Source organism: Schistocerca serialis, chromosome 1 (assembly GCF_023864345.2).
Source record: "Schistocerca serialis cubense isolate TAMUIC-IGC-003099 chromosome 1, iqSchSeri2.2, whole genome shotgun sequence".
Taxonomy (NCBI): Eukaryota; Metazoa; Arthropoda; class Insecta; order Orthoptera; family Acrididae; genus Schistocerca; species Schistocerca serialis.
This window is the reverse complement of record NC_064638.1, coordinates 367,422,466-367,442,911: the sequence shown is the minus strand read 5'-3', so window position 1 is coordinate 367,442,911 and position 20,446 is coordinate 367,422,466. Positions and strand designations below refer to the sequence as shown.

At 41.0% G+C, this 20,446-nt stretch overlaps 1 protein-coding gene across 1 annotated transcript in view; it reads right to left on the bottom strand.

Annotated features, from left to right (window-relative positions):
• LOC126470487 (guanine nucleotide exchange factor DBS-like) overlaps positions 1–20,446 on the bottom strand; it is a 234,674-nt gene that overhangs the window by 84,239 nt on the left and 129,989 nt on the right. The window contains exons 12-13 of the mRNA XM_050098360.1: positions 19,104–19,313; positions 11,496–11,711 (exon numbers count right to left, since the gene is read on the bottom strand). Coding sequence (XP_049954317.1) covers positions 11,496–11,711; positions 19,104–19,313 — 426 coding nt within the window. The remainder of the gene's footprint in view (positions 1–11,495; positions 11,712–19,103; positions 19,314–20,446) is intronic.

Below are 20,446 nucleotides of genomic sequence, written 5' to 3'. Positions count from 1 at the left end.
TAACTGTTATGCCCTGAATTCTCTGGTTAATGTTGATATTGGACGCTTGTCTGTAGCATCAGGATAATGGGATCCTAACTGATTTATTAGTTGGTGGGTCGAGGTAGGTGCCTTTTCATAGAGTTTTTCTGATTTTCTTTTAATATAGGTATAGATGGATGGTTCCTCTAAGAGGTCCTTAATGTGTGTGTGTGGTGTTCGGCGATGACGCGGAGGATTCTGTTTTGGAGTCTCTGAATTTTTTGCAGATGTCCATCTCCTGCCATGGACCAAAATTCCGATCTATATAACATACTTGGCGGTATAACTGCCCTGCACAATCTAAGTTTAATTTCTATGCTGAGTCCTCCACCTTTTAAGAGTGGGTACAGTTGAATGAAAGCAGTGTAGCCTCTACCTCTGGATCTGTTTATCTGCTTTGCGAAGGTTAAGCGTTTGTCTAGTTCAAGGCCGAGGTATGTAGCTGAGCCACTCCATTCTGTTTCCTTTTCAGCTGCAAAAATACGTCTGGTGTTTTTTTTTTTTTTTTTTTTTTTTTTTTTTTTTTTTTTTTTTTTGGGGTGGGGGGTCAGTTTTCTCATAAACATGACTGCTACGGAATTTTCAGGATTTATCTTTATTTTCCAAATATTGCACCATTTTACGATTTTGTACAAGTGCTCCTGCAGCTTTTTTTGTTATGAAATTGAGGTTGCTGCAACTCCTGTAAACCGTCGTGTAATCGGCATACAGCACTATCGCACCTCCTGCCGACTTTGGCACGTCGTTTGTGTATAGCGAGTATAATATGGGGACAAGAACTGACCCCTGTGGAACTCCTGCCACAGCATCCCTGATTGCGCTTACATGCTTGCTGCATCTGGCATGGTACTGCCTCCCCGCCAGAAACGAGTCAGTCATGTTGATGATATGTCCTGGAATGCCTAACTGGGATAACTTGTATATTAAGCCATCATGCCAGACTTTGTCGAATGCTTTCTCAATGTCAAGAAAGACTGCTCCTGTGCTGTGTTTCCACTCTCTCGCCCTGAATGTGTGTTCCACCAGGCGCAGGGATTGATGGAGGGTGCTATGTTCATGACGGAATCCAAACTGTTCAGGGATGATTGTGTTATTGTCTCATAGGAATTTGGATAGGGTGCTGAGGATCAGGCACTCGAGTACTTTCACTAGAAAGCACAGGAGTGAGATAGGTCTATAGTTTTGTGGAAGGATAAGGTTCTTATTGGGTTTGGGTAGGGTTACGACCTGAGCAGTTTTCCAGGTTTTTGGGAAGTAGGTTAGGGAAAGGCACTGGTTGTATAGTGTGGTGAGGTAGGTGATTGCGTTGGGAGGCAGGTGTTTCAGGTATAGGACACAGACCTTGTCAGGACCGGGAGATTTGTTATTCCCTAAGCGCCTGATGTAGGCGCACACAAGTCGATCGGAAACAGGAATAAATTCTGTATCTGGCCTTTCTTGCCTTAACTGAGCCACTCATCCAGTTATTATTTCTTCCTGCCTGTCACTCTCGTCATCTTTAATGACGTGAGTACAGAATTCTGACTCTAACGATGTCGCCAGTAATTCTGCCTTATCCTCGTCGTCGTATACTAGCCCATTTGGACCTCGGAGTGGCCTGTCTACCCTGCGAGTAGCCTTCTGCACTTTTGCGATTTTCCAGACTTGGTTCATGTCTTGTTCTGCATTCCTAAGTTTCTCTACCCAGCAGAGGCCTCTGTGCTGCATCAGTCTTTCCATTACCTGGGCTTCAAGCCGCCTAAGCAAGCGATAATCTGCAGGATCGTGATAGCATTGCCAATCCCTCCTCATGCGCCGCTTTGCGACTATCAGCTCCCCGATATCAGGGGGCAGGTCCTTGGCACCAGGCTTGGTGGCTAGCCTGGTGCTTGTCTCTAGAGCACAGGTCTGGAGGACGTTTGTGAAATACTCTACTGCTGTGTGCAGCTCCCTCTCGTTCCGCATTTGCGGAATGTCCTCCAGCTGTTATCCTACCAGGGCGGTATATTGTTCCCAGTTAGTTTGATACATTGTGTTTGTCATCCTCCGGATTGTATCTTCAACATTGGCACATTCCAGGACAACTGGGTTGTGGTTTCAGTTCAGCTTATGATGGACTGTTGGCACAGCCCTCCAAGGCAGGCCCCTGTACGAGAAGATATCTAGGATGTCCGGTGCATGGTCGGGGTTGTAGGGGATGTGAGTAGGCTCGTCGGGAACAATTATTCCCACTTGGGGATTGCTCTCGATAAACCTTCTCAATCTCCAGCCTCCAGAATTTGTCGTGTTGCACCACCAGTCCACACTTTTGGAGTTCAGGTCCCCTGCTATTATGACTCTTTCTCCGATTTTGATCCGGTGTTGAAGGTCCTGCTTGCTGAAGTTGATATGCGGGGGTTTATATGCCGATACTATTTTAACTATGTGGTTACCAACTTTTAATTTGATGATGGCCACCTCAACCGTGGCCAGATTTGGCATTTCGATCGTCCGGTGACAAATCCTCAGCTTCACAAGGACAGCGACTAGTCCGCCTGCACGGTCTTGCCTTTCGAGCCTGTGCACGGAATAATTTCGTACCTTCAATCAAACGGCCGGCTTTAGATGCGACTCCTGAATGCAGGCTATATCTATGGCGTGACGATCTAGGAATGATTGCAACTGTGGGATCTTTGAGGATATGCCGTCTGCATTCCATGTTAACATTTTGAACTCTCTAGTACTGCTACGGTTCATTACAGAAGAGTGTCATAGCTGCTTCAGCAATTACTAGCATTTTTGCGTATCTATCTTTCACGGCTCGGACTGCCGCTATGGTTTCTTTCACTTTTTGTAACACTGCTCTCAGGTTTATCCCCACAAACAGCTTCCCCAGTTCTCTGAATTCCCTCAGAAAACTGCCGAGATCACTGTCCGCGTTTGGCCCCGCCTGTGGCTGCTCCTGCGGTGGGACTGCAGTATTGATTGTTGTTGTTTCAGTTGCCTGTTCCGGAACTGGTGGTGGAGGTAAAGCCTGTATTGTGGGTGGGGGAGTTGTAGATGGGACTGGGGGGGAGGGTCGTCTCCTGCACTGTCGCAGGGGGTGCCCCGAACGTAGATTGGGCGGTGGGAGCGGGCATAGCTGCCCTGTATGGTCGCATACTCGGGAAATCTCTTGCTCGCACTTCAAAGTTTGGTTGTTGACGAGCCTGAGCATTTGATGCGGCTGTTGTTGCTAGGGCAGTTTTCTGCTGCCTCTGGTTTTGCACCAATCTTTGGTATACTTCGCATCTGCGATAGTTTGCTGGGTGGGGGCCTTTGCAGTTGGCACATACCAGGTTTGCCACTCTCTGTTGCTTGTATACAACTTGGTAAGATCGGGGCCTGCACACTTTACACATCTCGGCTGCAAGATGCAGTTGCTGCTCGAGTGATTAAATTTTTGACACCTATGGCACTGCCCACGTCATTCCAGTTTATTATACCGTTCTACAGTTATTCGGAATCTCAGCAGGTATCGCAGTTTGAACACCCGCTGAGCATCCTCATTGTTTTCTAAAACCGCGAAGAAATTCGGCTCTTTCTTGCGGCCGTGACTTTCTTCTGCAGTCTGGGGGGTTTTGAGAATTGGTGAACTGAGTGTACTACGAATCCTAGCTGTATTAATTCATTTTCTTCCTCAGCGTCGATGGGTAGGTGCTTTAGTACTAGTCTCAGAGCCTGTTTGGGGTCGATAGAATATGTGTGGGACTCGATTTCCTTCCTTTCAAGTTCCGATTTAACCCTCCTATAATCCTCTACATTCCTCCCCCCCCCCCCCCCCCCCCCCCCCAATTTTCGCTGTCCTAGGCCCTTTATGCCCACTTGCAGCTCCTTGAGGAGTAACGGGCTTCTCTTTGTAATATAGGCGATGATTGGCGGTACTCGCTCTTTTCTTTTGCGCTTAACCGTCTGCATTTTTCCTTCTCCGTGCGCGTCTTTGTTCTCTAGGGCTGAGAATGAGTTCCCGATCAGTACATTTACTATAACTTGCTCCTGCTGTTCGCTTTCCCTGTCGTTTTCCGACTCGCTCCTATCATTTTCCGACTTGCTCCTAACATTTTCCGACTTGCTCCTAACATTTTCCGACTGGCTCCTAACATTTTCCGACTCGCTCCTAACATTTTCCGACTCGCTCCTAACATTTTCCGACTCGCTCCTAACATTTTCCGACTCGCTCCTAACATTTTCCGACTCGCTCCTAACATTTTCCGACTCGCTCCTAACATTTTCCGACTCGCTCCTAACATTTTCCGACTCGCTCCTAACATTTTCCGACTCGCTCCTAACATTTTCCGACTCGCTCCTAACATTTTCCGACTCGCTCCTAACATTTTCCGACTCGCTCCTAACATTTTCCGACTCGCTCCTAACATTTTCCGACTCGCTCCTATCATTTTTCGACTTTTTCCTATCCAAGTCTATGTAGAGTCTACCTGTACCCGAACTGTCAGAACTATCAGAACTGTCAGAACTGTCAGAGCTCTCCTCCTCATGCACCGTTTGCAGAGAACCCGCAGCGGTCTAATTGTGAGGATTCCCTCGAACAACTTGTTGAAGCCATATTAGCCGTCAGTCTAGCAGTCAGTCAGTTTGTGGTGCCGCCTTGAGACACTGGATGGTGTTTAGTTCTCACCTCCACAACTAAGTGGCAGGTATCTGCACCAGAGCCAGATTTGTGGTCTTCAGACAGAATTAGACATGGCCTATTTTGAATCAAATAGATTTAAGGGGGAAATAGATAATGGGAACTGGGAAGAAGTAAAACATAATAATCAAACGGCTTCAAGACTTTGTAACTAAAAGTCTGAGAAGCTGACCTTGCATAGGGTATTGGACAGGCCATATGTACAGACAGTGAACATTCCATCAGATACGGCGGACAGCTGCGAATACAGAATAAGCAGTCCCAGACCAAGGGAAAATGAAACCAAATCCACTTTGGGTCTGTCTTGTAGTAAGCAGCAAAGTGATCAGCATCTGTTCACCAGTGGTGTGACTGAAATTTACACTCTGGAACTAACCCTTCCAGTCTTAACACTCCGAATTCACTCAGTGAGCCTACTCATCCCCACCTGATTCCAGGTACAATCATCATGGAGCATTTTGATAATCACAATATTACTCCAGGTGCTCAATCCACGGCCAGTGTTACTGGCGCAACTGGTCTTTCGGATTCTGGGGCGGCCAGCTTAAATTGCAATGTGATTCAACAGAGGAAGTCAGAGTCCTCTGGCCAACTTAAAACCAAAACAAATACATTTTTGCAACACTTAACATACAAACACTTTTGCAACCAAGTAAACTTCATAAATTGGGAAATACATTAAAAGAACAAAAGATTCAAATTTTGGCACTACAAGAAACACGAACGACGGACAATTACATCATGGATTTTGACAATTATCATCTTTTTAAAAGTAAAACTGATAAAAAAATACTTAATAATACACCACATCTGGGAGCTGCTTTTGCAGTCTCCAAAAATATTTTAAATTCCATAACAGAGATAAAACCCTTAATAATAGACTAATGACAATTTCTCTTAAATGCGCAAATGAAGCATACACTTTACTTAATGCCCATATGTCAGTCCATAAGTATAACCACAAGAAACTTGTAGAAGTTAATGAAGCTTGGGAAATGTTACAAAGCATCATCTCGAAAATTCCTTCAAACAATTTCAAATCGATCATGTAGCAATTTCATACCCAAACTACAAAGAAATTTTAAATGTTCAAGTTAGGAAAGAGGCTCGTATTGATTCTGATTATTATTTAACGTGAATAAAAGTAAAACTTCAACCTCAAAAACTCTTAAAAAACTCTTAAAAAAAGTTATCCAAAATTTGACACTGCTAACTCTAACAAGTGAACTTGACAAAAAACAATTGGTATAGCCTATAAGAAAAGTTCATCAAAACAACACAAAATTTAATTCTGCTTTGAAAGAAACAAAAACACCCTTCATGGAACATGGATTGTGAAACAGCAATTAAGTCTAGGTATGAGGCATTCAAAAATTGGAATAGTAACAAAACTTAAAATACGTACAAAACCTTTCTAACTGTAATAAAGAAACATCTAAAATAATCCAACTGACTAAAAGAAACTACAAAAATGCTCAACTTTTAGAAATTGAAAACGACTTCCAAAAGAACAACATGAGAAACTATTATAAAACACTCAAAACAAAACTAACCAGTTACAAACCTCAAAGCCTTGGCTTCAAAAATGAAAATGGCAGTTAGGCTCTTAACAACTAGAAAAATTGTAAGGTACTTACTAATTGTTTTGAAAAACTATTAAACTGTCCAGAACCAGCAAATAAATTGCAATCACAGCAAACTAATAACACTAACCCTGACTCTAAAGAAACTGTCAAAATCGAAATAACTAAACAAATTAAGAGACTTAAAAACAAGAAAGCATCTGGAGAAGGTATAATTGCAAAACTACTAAAATCAGCTGGCCCTAACACTATAAAAGGGATCACTCAACTAATAGGACATATCTGACAAACTAAGAAAATATCTAAGGACTGAAGAACTGCCCTAATACATCCATTACATAAAAAGGGGATAGAACCAAGGTTAATAATTACCAAGGAATCTCTCTTCTCCCTGTCACATACAAAATTGTATCACTATGTTTACTTGATTGAGCTCAAGAAGAGTTAGAACCTAAAATTGGTGAAGACCATGCAGGCTTCAGACCAAACAGATCCTGTCCAGAACAAATTCTTAATTTAAAACTAACCCTTAGGCACCAAAGGAATTCTAGTAAAAATATTGTATGTACATTTGTGGATTCAAAAAGGCCTACAACTCAGTTGATCGTGAATTTCTTTTCCAAGTTTTAAAGGAACAAGGACTAGATAATAAAACTCAGATTAAGGAAACATAAACCGACACTAGCTCCAAAGTTAAAATCATGGGAAAAATTTCTGAACCATTAAAGAATGGTGTGAGACGGGGAGACAGCCTCTTCCCATTACATTTTAACTGTGTTTTGGAAAAGGTAATAACAGAATGGCAAGAGCAAAAGTTGAGTCAAAATATAAATCAATCAGTCAGTTACATAGAAGTAATATTAGAGTAGATTGCCTCACCTTTGTAGATGGTCTGGCAATTTTAACTAGGTATATTAACACAGAACAAAAACAAATTGAAATTGAAATTCTTACGGAAGTTGGGGAAAAGTAGGACTACAAATATCATTTTAAAAAATGAAATATATGACATGTAACAAACAAGCAACAAAGTTTTTGAACACAAAATATGGAAAAATAAAAAGGGTTCCTCAGTTTAAATACTTGGGATAAATTGTACAAGAAAACGGTCTGGAAAAAGCTGAAAACAAAGTTTGTTGTCAAAAAATGGCAACTGCATTCAGATTAACACAGAATATTTATAATAAAAAATTTATTTATAATAAAAAACTCTAATTTCAGTGATCTTCAGCATTACAGCACTGTAATCAAACTTTAATGTCTTTATGGAGCAGAAAGTTTAATTTTAAATAGAAAGAGGGATATTGCAGAAATTCAAAAGAAAGAAGGATTGTAAGGAAAATATTAGGCCCCAAAATTACTGATGAGAAACTTATAGGCTGAGAAGTAATAAGGAAATAGAAGAACACACAAACATACATGATGACATTAAAAAAATTTAAAAAAAATTTACGGGCACATTAAAAGAATAGCACCCACAAGGTTGACAAAACAAATAATAGAATTCTATGAAAACAAAAGTAAGGCCAAAACTGAATCAATTAAATGGATTGCTGCAATTAAGGAGGCTCTTAAAATAGATTCAGGCAGATGTTACAGACAGAAAAACACTCAGACAAAAGATATTTGATTGGAAAGTTGGTCACAGGGAAATTAGAGAATGGACTGGAAATGTGGTCTGATGAAAGAGACTTCATTCTGAAAGGATGAAACAAATTTGGACACAAAGAAAGACCAACCATCAAAAGTGACATTGATTGATTGTACATCATGTGGTCCTATTGGGCCCATACCTGAATAATAATAATCAAAAGGAGCAAACTCCAGAAATCAGATTTCAAATTCTGATTAGCAATTACCTTCAATAGGAGAAGAGCCTTAACCAGTTTTTGAGCAAAGTAGAGTGTAGTAGACTGGTTGGAATAACTTTCTGGCTAGTCATATGAGGAACATTTTCTCAGTGGTTACTTTACTGGTCACTTTCAAAATGTGGTAGGTTAACCCTAGTAATTGGATAAGTAAACCTTTTTACCGGCTTTTTAATAAAATATCAGTCACAGAAATCTCACAACAATTTTTTAAAATTATGTGTATGATACACAGCAATTTTTATTTTTAAAAAAATTAAATTTCTTTGACAAAAACATACTTTGAAATTGTGTTAAACAATGTACAAAGTCTATTGGAAATTTCATCTTTTTATCTGCAATGGTTGAGCAGAAAATGTTCCTTATGCAATGGGAAAGACAGTAGAGAGGGGTGTGTGGGTGGGTGGGTGGGTGGGGGGGAGAGGGATGGGGGGGGGAGGGAGAGAGAGAGAGAGAGAGGGAGAGAGGGAGAGAGGGAGAGGGAGAGGGAGAGGGAGAGAGAGAGAGAGAGAGAGAGAGCGAGGGGGGGGGGGGGGGGGGAATCAAAATGTTGTCTTTGGGTATCTCTTCTAAATGAGGCTGCTGCTGAACACACTGCCATACATAAAATCCTTCACTTCAGTGAGACTGCTTCACAGCCTGTGCCATATGGATCCTCCTCACCAACACCAGCTTTTCTGAATTGCACAGGTGGGAAATTTCCCTGCAATATATTCTATGTTCCTGTAACCCTCCTAGCCTCAACCTTCGTTAGGCGCTGTCCTCACCCATTCGACCCCTTCCCAGCTCCCATTACAGCACTACACTGCCGTCATTCCAGCACGACACCCAGTCTTTCCTTTTTATTTTTCTTCTCTTTCTTTACAATCTTACTGACCAACTAGGATCACGTTAACAACTTCAGTTCCTCTTCTTCCTTTGTTGTTGTTTCCTATTTTTTTTAATATTCCCTCATTTTCTCCCCATGAAGTCTCTTCCTTTCTTCTGTCAATGTTGTTCCCAATTTTTTATTTCTTCTGCTTTGAAAGCGTTCCAAATTTAGTATTTTATTTTTAAAACCGTTTCTTTTTGCTATTTCTGATTCTTTGATGTTGTTTCTTCCTAGATATTTCCTTACTTCTGTAATCCATGCTATTGTCAACTTCTTCTTCCAGAAATGTAGGAGTATCTGTTTTGTTAGTCTATTTCCATCCATTTGGTATTTATTCATCTTATTTTTTTATTTATTTCTCTCTATTTCTCTCCTTTTCCACTCCTTCCCCCCCCCCCCTCCCCCCTGCCCACCACTCAACATGCAGCACTTCACTGTCCACAATCTCCCCCCCCCCCCTCATACTATCCCTCCCTTTCCCCACCCCATCCTCCTCCTTTCCCTCACCCAGTCGCCCAGTCGCCACTCCCATCATGCACTGGTGCTGCTGCTCGCAGTGTGGTTTCAGTTGCCTGACACTACAGTCCTGCGTGTGTGTGTGTGTGTGTGTGTGTGTGTGTGTGTGTGTACGTGTGCGCATGCACATGTGTGTGGGTGTCTATTGTTGACAAAGGCCATTGGCCAAAAGCTTTAAGTGTGAAAATCTTTTTGTTGTGCCTATCTGCGACTCAGCATCTGCACTATATGGTTCAAATGGCTCTGAGCACTATGAGACTTAACTTCTAAGGTCATTAGTCCCCTAGAACTTTGAACTACTTAACCTAACTAACCTAATGGCATCTCACACATCCATGCCCGAGGCAGGATTCGAACCTGCGACCGTAGCGGTCCCGCGGTTCCAGACTGTAGCGCCTAGAACCGCTTGGCCACCCAGGCTGGCCTGCACTATATGGTGAGTAGCAACTTTCCTTCTCATAATATTGTTGTTGAGCTGTCAGGCAAGAAGGAGTAGCCAGTAGCTTGTAGATGTATCAATGTTGGTTTCTTGAAAGATTCTGAGAAGAAAACTGAACTGGATCAATATTTGTCTGTTTCTATCAGATTTCAGAAGTGAATTGTCCAACATGTGTGTAGCAAGACAGCAGGACTCAGATTTAAAACATTTTTATTGACGGTGCTCACCTGAAACAATTAATGTTAACCAACTGATGATGGGCTATCTGAACGTGATGCACAATTAATAAAAATAAACAATGCAGCCCCTTACAGCTCTGAGGATAGTTCATACAAAGCAGTGAGGCTTAGTAATCAGAACAGGGTACAATCTTTTAAGAATAGATTCAAATAGTTGGTATGAAATCACAAACATATAGAAAGAGGTGCTAAGGTGAAATTCAATATATGTTATAGTAAATTTGCATCAATATATTAAATTAGCTTTACTAAAAAGTTATCTAGAAAGTCTACTAAGAAACAACTAATCCATGGATAACTAAAGGGATTAAAATGTCATGTAAGAAGGAAACAGAAATTTATTTAGAGGCCTGAATAAGTCAAAATCTGATGTTACTTACACTATACAAAATGATACTGTAATATCTTAAGAAAAGTCATTAAATATACATTTCCTGACATAAATTAATAATGCAGATATCAAAATTAAAACTGTATGTGAAACAGGAGATAGGACAGCCAATCAGGGAACAAGAAGCCATAGCAAACTAAACGATAATGTTGTGACTGATAATTAACAAATTGCAACTATTTTTCACAATCACTTTCTAAATGCAGCAGCAAAAATAGGATTAAATTGTTCAGTTGAAGAACTGAGAGTATATGTTAAAAATGTCATTCCACAAAACTTCATGCAACTAGAAGTAGCATCAACATTCTCCACTGAAACTACTAGAATTACAGAAGTTCTAAAAAAACAAAAGCTCATATGGTATTGATGGAATTTCAAACATATATCTAAAGTGGTGGTTTAACTTAATAAAAAATGCACAGCTGGCTTAAGGAAATTTCCACGCAAATTAAAATGTGACACTGTTACACCCCTTTACAAAAAAGGCGACAAGAAAGACTTAAATAATTATTGTTCAATTTCCTACACATTTTTCAGGCAGAAAAGGTTCTGTTTTAGCAATGTCTGTGCTCTTATTTTCCTACACCTTTGCAGATCATTTTGTACATCATTCTTTGCTACATGAAAGTAAACGAATGACTACATGAACAGCAAATGTTACCCACAAATTATCTTCAAACTTAAGTCTGCAATAATTTCAATAACAATAATTTATATCAATTATCATAAAGAAAACAATCAGACCAAGAACCTTGGCTTATGTTTAAACAAAACAATAAAGCTAAAAACTAACTGCTGACCTGCCCAGTAAGTATTATTTTCCGTTCACTTTTAGGAACTCAATAACAGATAAAGTAAATGCAGTTATTTCAAAGATAATTTGCATTACATAGTACATGGTTAGGTAAGTTATTGTTCAAACCTTTGGCATGGTATTGGCTTTCCTAAACACTTTTGATCCCTTGTTAACATTGTGATGGTCACGAGACAAGTTTGGAGCACCTCCTGGAGGTTGTAATGGTACACCAGGCTCTGGTATCACTGTCTGGACAGGTCTAGGTGGCTTCTGAATCATACGCTTCAGACTGTCCAGTCTTTTATCACACATCATTGTAACGTCATCTATTCGATGTAACACCTTCAAAAGAAGAATCACATAATGCTTATAAAAATTTATGTTACAAAACAGAGTAAGCAGAGCATTTGTGTGTGTGTGTGTGTGTGTGTGTGTGTGTGTGTGTGTGTGTGTGTGTGTGTTCCAGGAATTGGCATCATTTCATCCAAACATGGTACATGTATAGTTTACCAGCAAGAGACAATTACCATGGGGTCTATACATCACTGACAGCCCTATTTAACAGAAAGGGGATTGTAAACAGACATGAAAGTATAGAACTGGAACTGCTTGGAATAATTTCAACCAAACTTGGTACTTATATGACTGACTATCTCAAAAAATTCACTGTCAGGGCAAGGCAACCGTACCACTATTACGGTCAGGGTGAGATGAGCTGGAGGTGTGAATGGGGGTTACTTAAAAATAATGGAAAATTAACTATAATAGTTCATCTGAACCGCATCGCTGGTTATAAGGTAGGATGAATTGTTCAGTCAGTCAGCTGACAATCACTATGATGTTATTTTGCATACTGATTAACTCTCAATCAGTTGTCAGTCATTGTGAATTCAGCTTCAACATGGAATCTTTTGTATGGACTTGATCTAGGGTGTAGTATAAATTTCCAAGTAACAAAATATTCTTATCATATTAATATTATGATGTAATCTTTTTCAATCAAATGTGTAATGTGTATGTGGATATGGATTCTAACATAAAGTAAATCTGTAAGTAACAGAAGTGGCATAGACGTAATAGTGCATAAAGCTAAATACAACCTGTCAATAAATTATGTGCATGTTGATAATGGAAAACAAAACTGATTGTGGCTTTTAGCCCTCTCACAAATGTTGTTATGCTGTAGGTTCTCAAGTATGAGATATGCAAACTGTGTTTGCACTATATAGTGTTAAAATTTTGGTAACAAAGTTAATGAAAAGGAAGAAAAATATACGAATTTTTAGAATAAATATTAGACCTATAATTTGTTTCTTGTAATAATTAAATGTGCACATTCTATAGATGGGTGTGAAAACACCTAAATTAGAAAAGACTAATAAAATAAATCTGATAATCTAACTAGTGACATTATTCCTCCAAAACAAATTAATTTAGTCGTAAAGGACTGGGATAGGTAAACTGAAAATTCATAGGAATAGGGCAGTTTTGTGAATGAGCATTTTTCCAGTACTGCAGAGAAATTAACAACAAAAATATCAGGATGCAGATGCAGCTTCTGTAAGAAATTGTGCAGCAAATTCAAATCTATTGTTATCACCACTCAATAGGACATTGTATGGGGGGGGGGGGACAAGGAAGTCACGAGACATATGTTGTTGTTGTTGTGATCTTCAGTCCTGAGACTGGTTTGATACAGCTCTCCATGCTACTCTATCCTGTGCAAGCTTCTTCATCTCCCAGTACCTACTGCAACCCACGTCCTTCTGAATCTGTTTAGTGTATTCATCTCTTGGTCTCCCTCTACAGTTTTTACCCTCCACGCTGCCCTCCAATACTAAATTGGTGATCCCTTGATGCCTCAAAACATGTCCTGCCAACCGATCCCTTCTTCTAGTCAAGTTGTGCCACAAACTTCTCTTCTCCCCAATTCTATTCAATACCTCCTCATTAGTTATGTGATCTACCCATCTAGTCTTCAGCATTATTCTGTAGCACCACATTTCGAAAGCTTCTATTCTCTTCTTGTCCAAACTATTTGTCGTCCATGTTTCACTTCCATACATGGCTATGCTCCATACAAATACTTTCAGAAACGACTTTATAAGACTTAAATCTATACTTGATGTTAACAAATTTCTCTTCTTCAGAAAAGCTTTCCTTGCCATTGCCAGTCTACATTTTATACCCTCTCTACTTCGACCATCATCAGTTATTTTGCTCCCTAAATAGCAAAACTCCTTTACTACTTTAAGTGTCTCATTTCCTAATCTAATTCCCTCAGCATCACCCGACTTGACTACATTCCATTATCCTCGTTTTGCTTTTGTTGATGTTCATCTTATATCCTCCTTTCAAGACACTGTCCATTCCATTCAACTGCTCTTCCAAGTCCTTTGCTGCCTCTGACAGAATCACAATGTCATCGGCAAACCTCAAAGTTTTTATTTCTTCTCCATGGATTTTAATACCTACTGCGAATTTTTCTTTTGTTTCCTTCACTGCTTGCTCAATATACAGATTGAATAACATCGGGGAGAAGCTACAATCCTCTCTCACTCCCTTCCCAACCATTGCTTCCCTTTCGTGTCCCTCGACTCTTATAACTGCCATCTGGTTTCTGTACAAATTGTAAATAGCCTTTCACTCCCTGTATTTTACCCCTGGCACCTTCAGAATTTGAAAGAGATTATTCCAGTCAACATTGTCAAAAGCTTTCTCTAAGTCTACGAATGCTAGAAATGTATGTTTGCCTTTCCTTAATCTAGCTTCTAAGATTAAGTCGTAGGGTCAGTATTGGCTCACGTGTTCCAATATTTCTACGGAATCCAAACTGATCTTCCCCAAGGTCAGCTTCTACCAGTTTTTCCTTTCGTCTGTAAAGAATTCGTGTTAGTATTTTACATCCATGACTTATTAATCTGATTGTTCAGTAATTTTCACATCTGCCAGCACCTGCCTTCTTTGGGATTGGAATTATTATATTCTTCTTGAGTCTGAGGGTATTTCGCCTGTCTCATACATCTTGCTCACCAGGTGGTTGAGTTTTGTCAGGACTGGCTCTCCCAAGGCTGTCAGTAGTTCTAATGGAATGTTGTCTACTCCCAGGGCCTTGTTTTGACTCAGGTCTTTCAGTGCTCTGTCAAACTCTCCACGCAGTTTTGTATCTCCCATTTCAACTTCATCTACATCCTCTTCCATTTCCATAATATTGTCCTCAAGTACATCGCCCTTGCATAGACCCTCTATATACTCCTTCCACCTTTCTGCTTTCCTTTCTTTGCTTAGAACTGGGTTTCCATCAAAGCTCTTGATATTCGTGCAAGTGGTTCTTCTTTTTCCAAAGGTCTCATTAATTTTCCTGTAGGCAGTATCTATCTTACCCCTAGTGAGATAAGCCTCTACATCCTTACATTTGTCCTCTAGCCATCCCTGATTAGCCATTTTTCACTTCCTGTCGATCTCATTTTTGAGGTGTTTGTATTCCTTTTTGCCTACTGCATTTACTGCATTTTTATATTTTCTCCTTTCATCAATTAAATTCAATATTTCTTCTGATACCCAAGGATTTCTACTAGCCCTCGTCTTTTTACCTACTAGATCCTCTGCTGCCTTCACCATTTCATCTCTCAAAGCTACCCATTCTTCTCCTACTGTATTTCTTTCCCCCATTCCTGTCAATTGTTCCCTTATGCTCTCCCTGAAACTCTGTACAACCTCTGGTTTAGTCAGTTTATCCAGGTCCCATCTCCTGAAATTCCCACCTCTTTGCAGTTTCTTCAGTTTTAATCTACAGTTCATAACCAATAGATTGTGGTCAGAGTCCAAATCTGTCACCAGACATAAGCAAAACTGCAATTTTGTGTACCGAAAGAATGCATTGACAGGAACCAGGTTAATAGCAGATATAAGAAAGAAATTCTATTTTCTGTTGCCAACAAAACACACACACACACACACACACACACACACACACACACACACGCGCGCGCTCACGCGCGCGCGCGATCGACCACAGTCTCTGGCAGCTAAAGTCAGACTGCAAGCAGCAGCGCATGATGAGAGAGAGACAACCAGGTGGTGGTCAGGAGGAGGCTGGGGCGAGGAGGGGGAGGGATAGCAAGCTAGGGGTGGGGATGGTAAAGTGATGCAAGTGGGAGTGTGCAGGGATGAGGTGAATAGAGGGTGGGGAAGCTAGGTGCACTCTGGAGGTTAGGCGGTGTTATAACCAGGAATACGACGACAAATATGTCACCATTCTACAGTTTATTGAGACACACTGATACAAAAAATTATGTTACAAAGAGCCAAGTTGTTGATGAACACTTTGTGGAAAATTATATACATTGAAGGCAGAGTCACAAGTCTGTTGATATACTAAGCCTAGTGGAGTTTGAAGTCCCAGTTCCAGAATATCATTCGGATTCTAAGTCTAGAGCGGAGCCAAATCAACATCAAGCAGCAGGTCCACTGCAGCCCAGCTCTCCTGAGTTGTACATTAGAACATAGCACAATGAGAACTGACTTGTAGATGTCAGTGGCAGTGTTAAATAAGGCTCTGTAGTTAACGGAGCTGGCGGCTGGTGTCATTGAATATTCTGGCTGCCAGTCTTTGAGTGTTATCTGTGGCCAGATGCTGTGGTTTGGATCGCATGCACGCAGAAATGTCAGCCTGTGATGCTAGCAGCAGGCCACCCACAGAGAATTGGGGCCAACAATGTGTTTCATGGCCGTACATAATAGCGTGGCATTACTCGGTGCGGAGATTAATAGTGGCGGATGCCATAGACAGAAGGGGGGCAGGGAGGGGGGGAGGGAGGGGGGGAGGGGGCCGGGGGGTAGTGGAAAAGGAGAGAAATAAAAAGAGCATTGGTGGGATAGAGGGCTGTGTAGTGCTGGAATTGTAACAGGGAAGGAGCTAGATCGGTAAGGACAATGACTAACACAGGCTGAGGCCAGGAGGTTACAGGAACAAAGGATATATTGCAGGGAGAGTTCCCGCCTGCACAAATCAGAAAACCTGCTGTTCGTGGGAAGGATCACATGGCACAAGCTGTCTAGCAGTCATTGAAATGACGAAAGTTGTGTTGAACAGTGTGCTCAGCAACAGGATGGTCCACTTGTTTCTTGACCAAAGTTTGTCGGTGGCCATTCATGTGGGCAGACATGTCCACATAGAATGCAGCACAGTGGTTGCAGTTTAACTTGTAGATCACATGACTGGTGTCACAAGTAGCCCTTTCTTTGATGGGACATGCAATGTTTATGACCAGACTGGAGTAGGTGGTGGTGGTGGTGGTGGTGGCGGCAGACTGTATGGGACAGATCTTGCATCTAGGTCTATTACAGGGATATGAGCCATGAGGCAAGGGGTTGGGAGCAGGGGTAGTGTACGGAATAGACGAAGATATTGTGTAAGTTCAGTGGGTGGTGGAATACCACAGTGGGATGAGTGGGAAGGATAGAGGGTAGGATATTTCCCATCTGAGCATGATGAGAGGTAGTCAAAAACCTAGAGGAGAAAGTAATTCAGTGGCTCCAGTCCTGGGCAGTACTGAGTCACGAGATGAATGCCCCTCTGTGACCAGATGGTGGGGCTTTGGGATGTGGTGTGTGACTGGAAAAATAAGTCACAGGAAATCAGCTATTGTACATGGTTGGAAGGATAATTATAGTCTGTAAAGGCCACAGTAAGAGCCTCAGTATAATTTGAGAGGGACCGCTCATCACCACAGATGCACCAGCCAAGGGTGGCTAGCCTGAATTGAAGGGACGTTTTGGTATGGAATGGGTGGCAGCTGTAGAAGTGGAGGTATTGCTGGTGGTTGGTAGGTTTGATATGGGCAGAGGTAATGATTTAGCCATCTTTGAGGTGGAGGTCAACATCTAGGAAGGTGGTTTGTTGGGCAGAATTGGACAAGTGAAGCAAATGGAGGAGAAGGTGTTGAGGTTCTGGAGGAATGTGGATAGGGTGTCCTCTCGCTTGATCCAGATCGCAAAGATGTCATCAGTGAGTCTGAACCAGGTGTGGGGTTTAGTATTCTGGGTATTCAGGAAGGATTGCTCTAGATGACCCAAGATTAGGTTGGCCTAGGATGGTGCCATGACGGTGCCAATAGACATACCCCGTATTTGCTTGTAGGTAAAGCCTTCAAAGAAGAAGTAATTGTGGGTGAGGATATAGTTGGTCATGGCGACTAGGAAGGAGGGTGTTGGTTTGCAATCCATTGGGCGTTAGGAAAGGTAGTGTTCAACAGCAGTAAGGCCATGGGCATTAGGGATGCTTGTGTAAAGGGAGGAGGCATCAATAGTGATGAGCAGGGTGGTAAAGGAACAAGAACTGTGGAGAGTCAGTGGAGGAAATGGTTGGTATCTTTTATATAGGAGGGAAGGTTCTGGGTAATAGGCTGAAGATGTTGATCTATGAGAGCAGAGATGTCTCAGTGGGAGCCCAGCAACTGGCCACAATGGGCCATCCTGGGTGGTTGGATTTATAGACTTTAGGGAGCCTGTGTAAGGTAGGCATGTGGGGAGTGGTAGGGGTGAGGAGAGATATGGACAGTTCTGGGATGGGCTTAAGGATTTGACGAGAGACTGGAGATCCAGCTGGTTTTCTGGAATGGGGTCACTGGCAGGGTTTGTTTGTGGATGAATCTGACAGCTGGCTCAGTACTTCTGCCAGGTAATCCTTGCAGTTCAAAACAATAGTGGTGGAGACTTTGTCAGCAGGTAAGATTATAAGGTCAGGATCAGGTTTTAAGTGATGGATTGCAGTTTTTTCTGCAGATGTAAGGTTAGTTTGCATGTTGAGGGATTTGGGGAATGATGGTGAGGCAATGTTCGACATTAAGAAATTCTGGAAAGTTAACAGTATGTGATTTGGGGGATATGGAAGACAAACAGAGCCGTCATGCATGTTTACAATTGGTCAGAATGCAATAACCTAAAATTGTGGGAGAAGTAAAGGTAACTACTCACTATATAGCAAAGGCATTGTGTAGTTGATAAGCAAATAAACAAGAAGGAAAAATATCTAAGCTTTCAGACAAGTTTTTCTTCAGGTCTAACATAATACATGTACACACTCTCGTAGAACACACATCCAACGAAGTTTAGCAACATTTATGATCTCATTTGTGCTCCTAGTGACTATTCAGTGCCTCAAGTATATTTTGAGTTGTCCCTTTATTTCTTCTATTACTTATGTTTCATGAAGGAACATTTATTATACCACAGTGATTAAAATTTGATAATAAAGGAAACGAACTGCAATGATTTGAGCTCAAAGAAGGAAAACAAATTTGTCAAATTATACTCAGATGATAAGTTCCTTGACTGTGTAACAAAACAAATTTTTAAGGATGAATCCTGTTAATTGTATTCAAGTGAACATACTAAGAAAGACAAGACAGAGCACAGGGGGTGGGGACAGAGAAAGGTCATCAACATGTTACGTCCTTAGTGCCATGTCATCAGTTTCAAGCACCATAGTTGCATATGCTTCTATGTCCTTTCAGTCCTTTAGGATCATTACTGGGGATCAAACACACAAAATACAAACACAATTTTGAAACTACAGAATATGTTCTTAATTGTTTATGTAGCTGTAGCTGATGTGGAAAATTTACAAAGATGAGAAAATAAAAAGTCAGAGAGAGAAAGGATCGATTCAACTATTGTTATTCTCAGAATTCAACTACAGTAAGTCCAAAAATTTATAAGGATCCCACACACCTGTGTGACAAGTGCCTTTGTTTCTGGTGTTATTGAATCCTGAAAAAGTGTCCGAAACTCTTTCGGACTGCTAAGCTTGAACTCTTCTGCACTTGCAATATATTGCTGAATTTCTGATAAGCACTGTTCAGCCACTTCTGGAGATGAAGACCACTTTTCAATGTGCTGTGATGCCAGAAGGTCTATTCCCTTTGCACACCACCGATTAGCCTAGAACATAAAAATAAATAAAAATAACTAAATTCAATTGTATATACTATGTCACCAATATTTTTCAACTTAACGATTTGTTTTATGTAATTATAGCAATAAATTAGATTTACTTTATGGAAATGTTATTGCTGTAACTGCCCACAACACCAAAACTTGCTTTTTTTCTGCGACAATATGTCTTAAAACAAGTGCTGCAGCACAGAGCCCCATTAAGCCAGTCAGAGGAGTGTAGTAAATAATTCTTTCGGCATTGGCCAAGTGTTCTTAGCTGGAGCAGAGGGCAGATGGAGAAAGAATTACAATGTTATTATTTATTATCAAAATTTACAGTAACCCAGGAAAGGCGGCGTAGTGATACAACAGTAGACCTAAATTTTAGAGGATTCGGTTTCAAGTACTATTGTACACTTCTGACATGAGTTTTGTAAAATCACAATCGGATAAGTGCCAAGATGAAGTTTTACGTAAAGTCTGCCATATCAATCACCCAATCTTTCTTTTAGACAAAACTGGCTGCACTGGCGCGCGCGCACACACACACACACACACACACACACACACACACACAGTGACACTATGGGCCTACGTAACAGGTGGATATGATTCAAAGACAGACGTCACTAGTGAATAGGAAACAGAGTATCTGAACACTGCTACAGCAGCGGTTTAAGGGTAGCATCTTTGACTAGTAATCAAAACGTCCTGGGTCCCAGGTTTGATTTAAGCCACTTCTTAAATTTTGAATAAAAATTATCGGCATGGCAGGCAAAGACTGCTGACTTATGAAGTCACCCTCATTCTGCCAACAGCCACATCAAAGAGGGTGGCGAGCAGACAGAGGTTCAGGGCACCCTTTTGTCCTTGGTGTGTGGAAACAGTTCCTAAAAGATGGAAGAATCAGCAATTATCAATGGCATGAGGATGCGGAAGGCAATAGAAACCACTGCATTTAAGACACGTAATGTGTATTCACAGGAAATGGGCCCTGTAACTGAAGATAGTGTCATGACGATTTCTCCAACGGCAAAAGATTCCACATTAGTCCCCCATTTGAATCTCTGGTAGGGGACTGCCAAGGGAGAGGTGACCATGAGAACAAAAAATTAAACAAGCAACAAAAGGGCAAAATT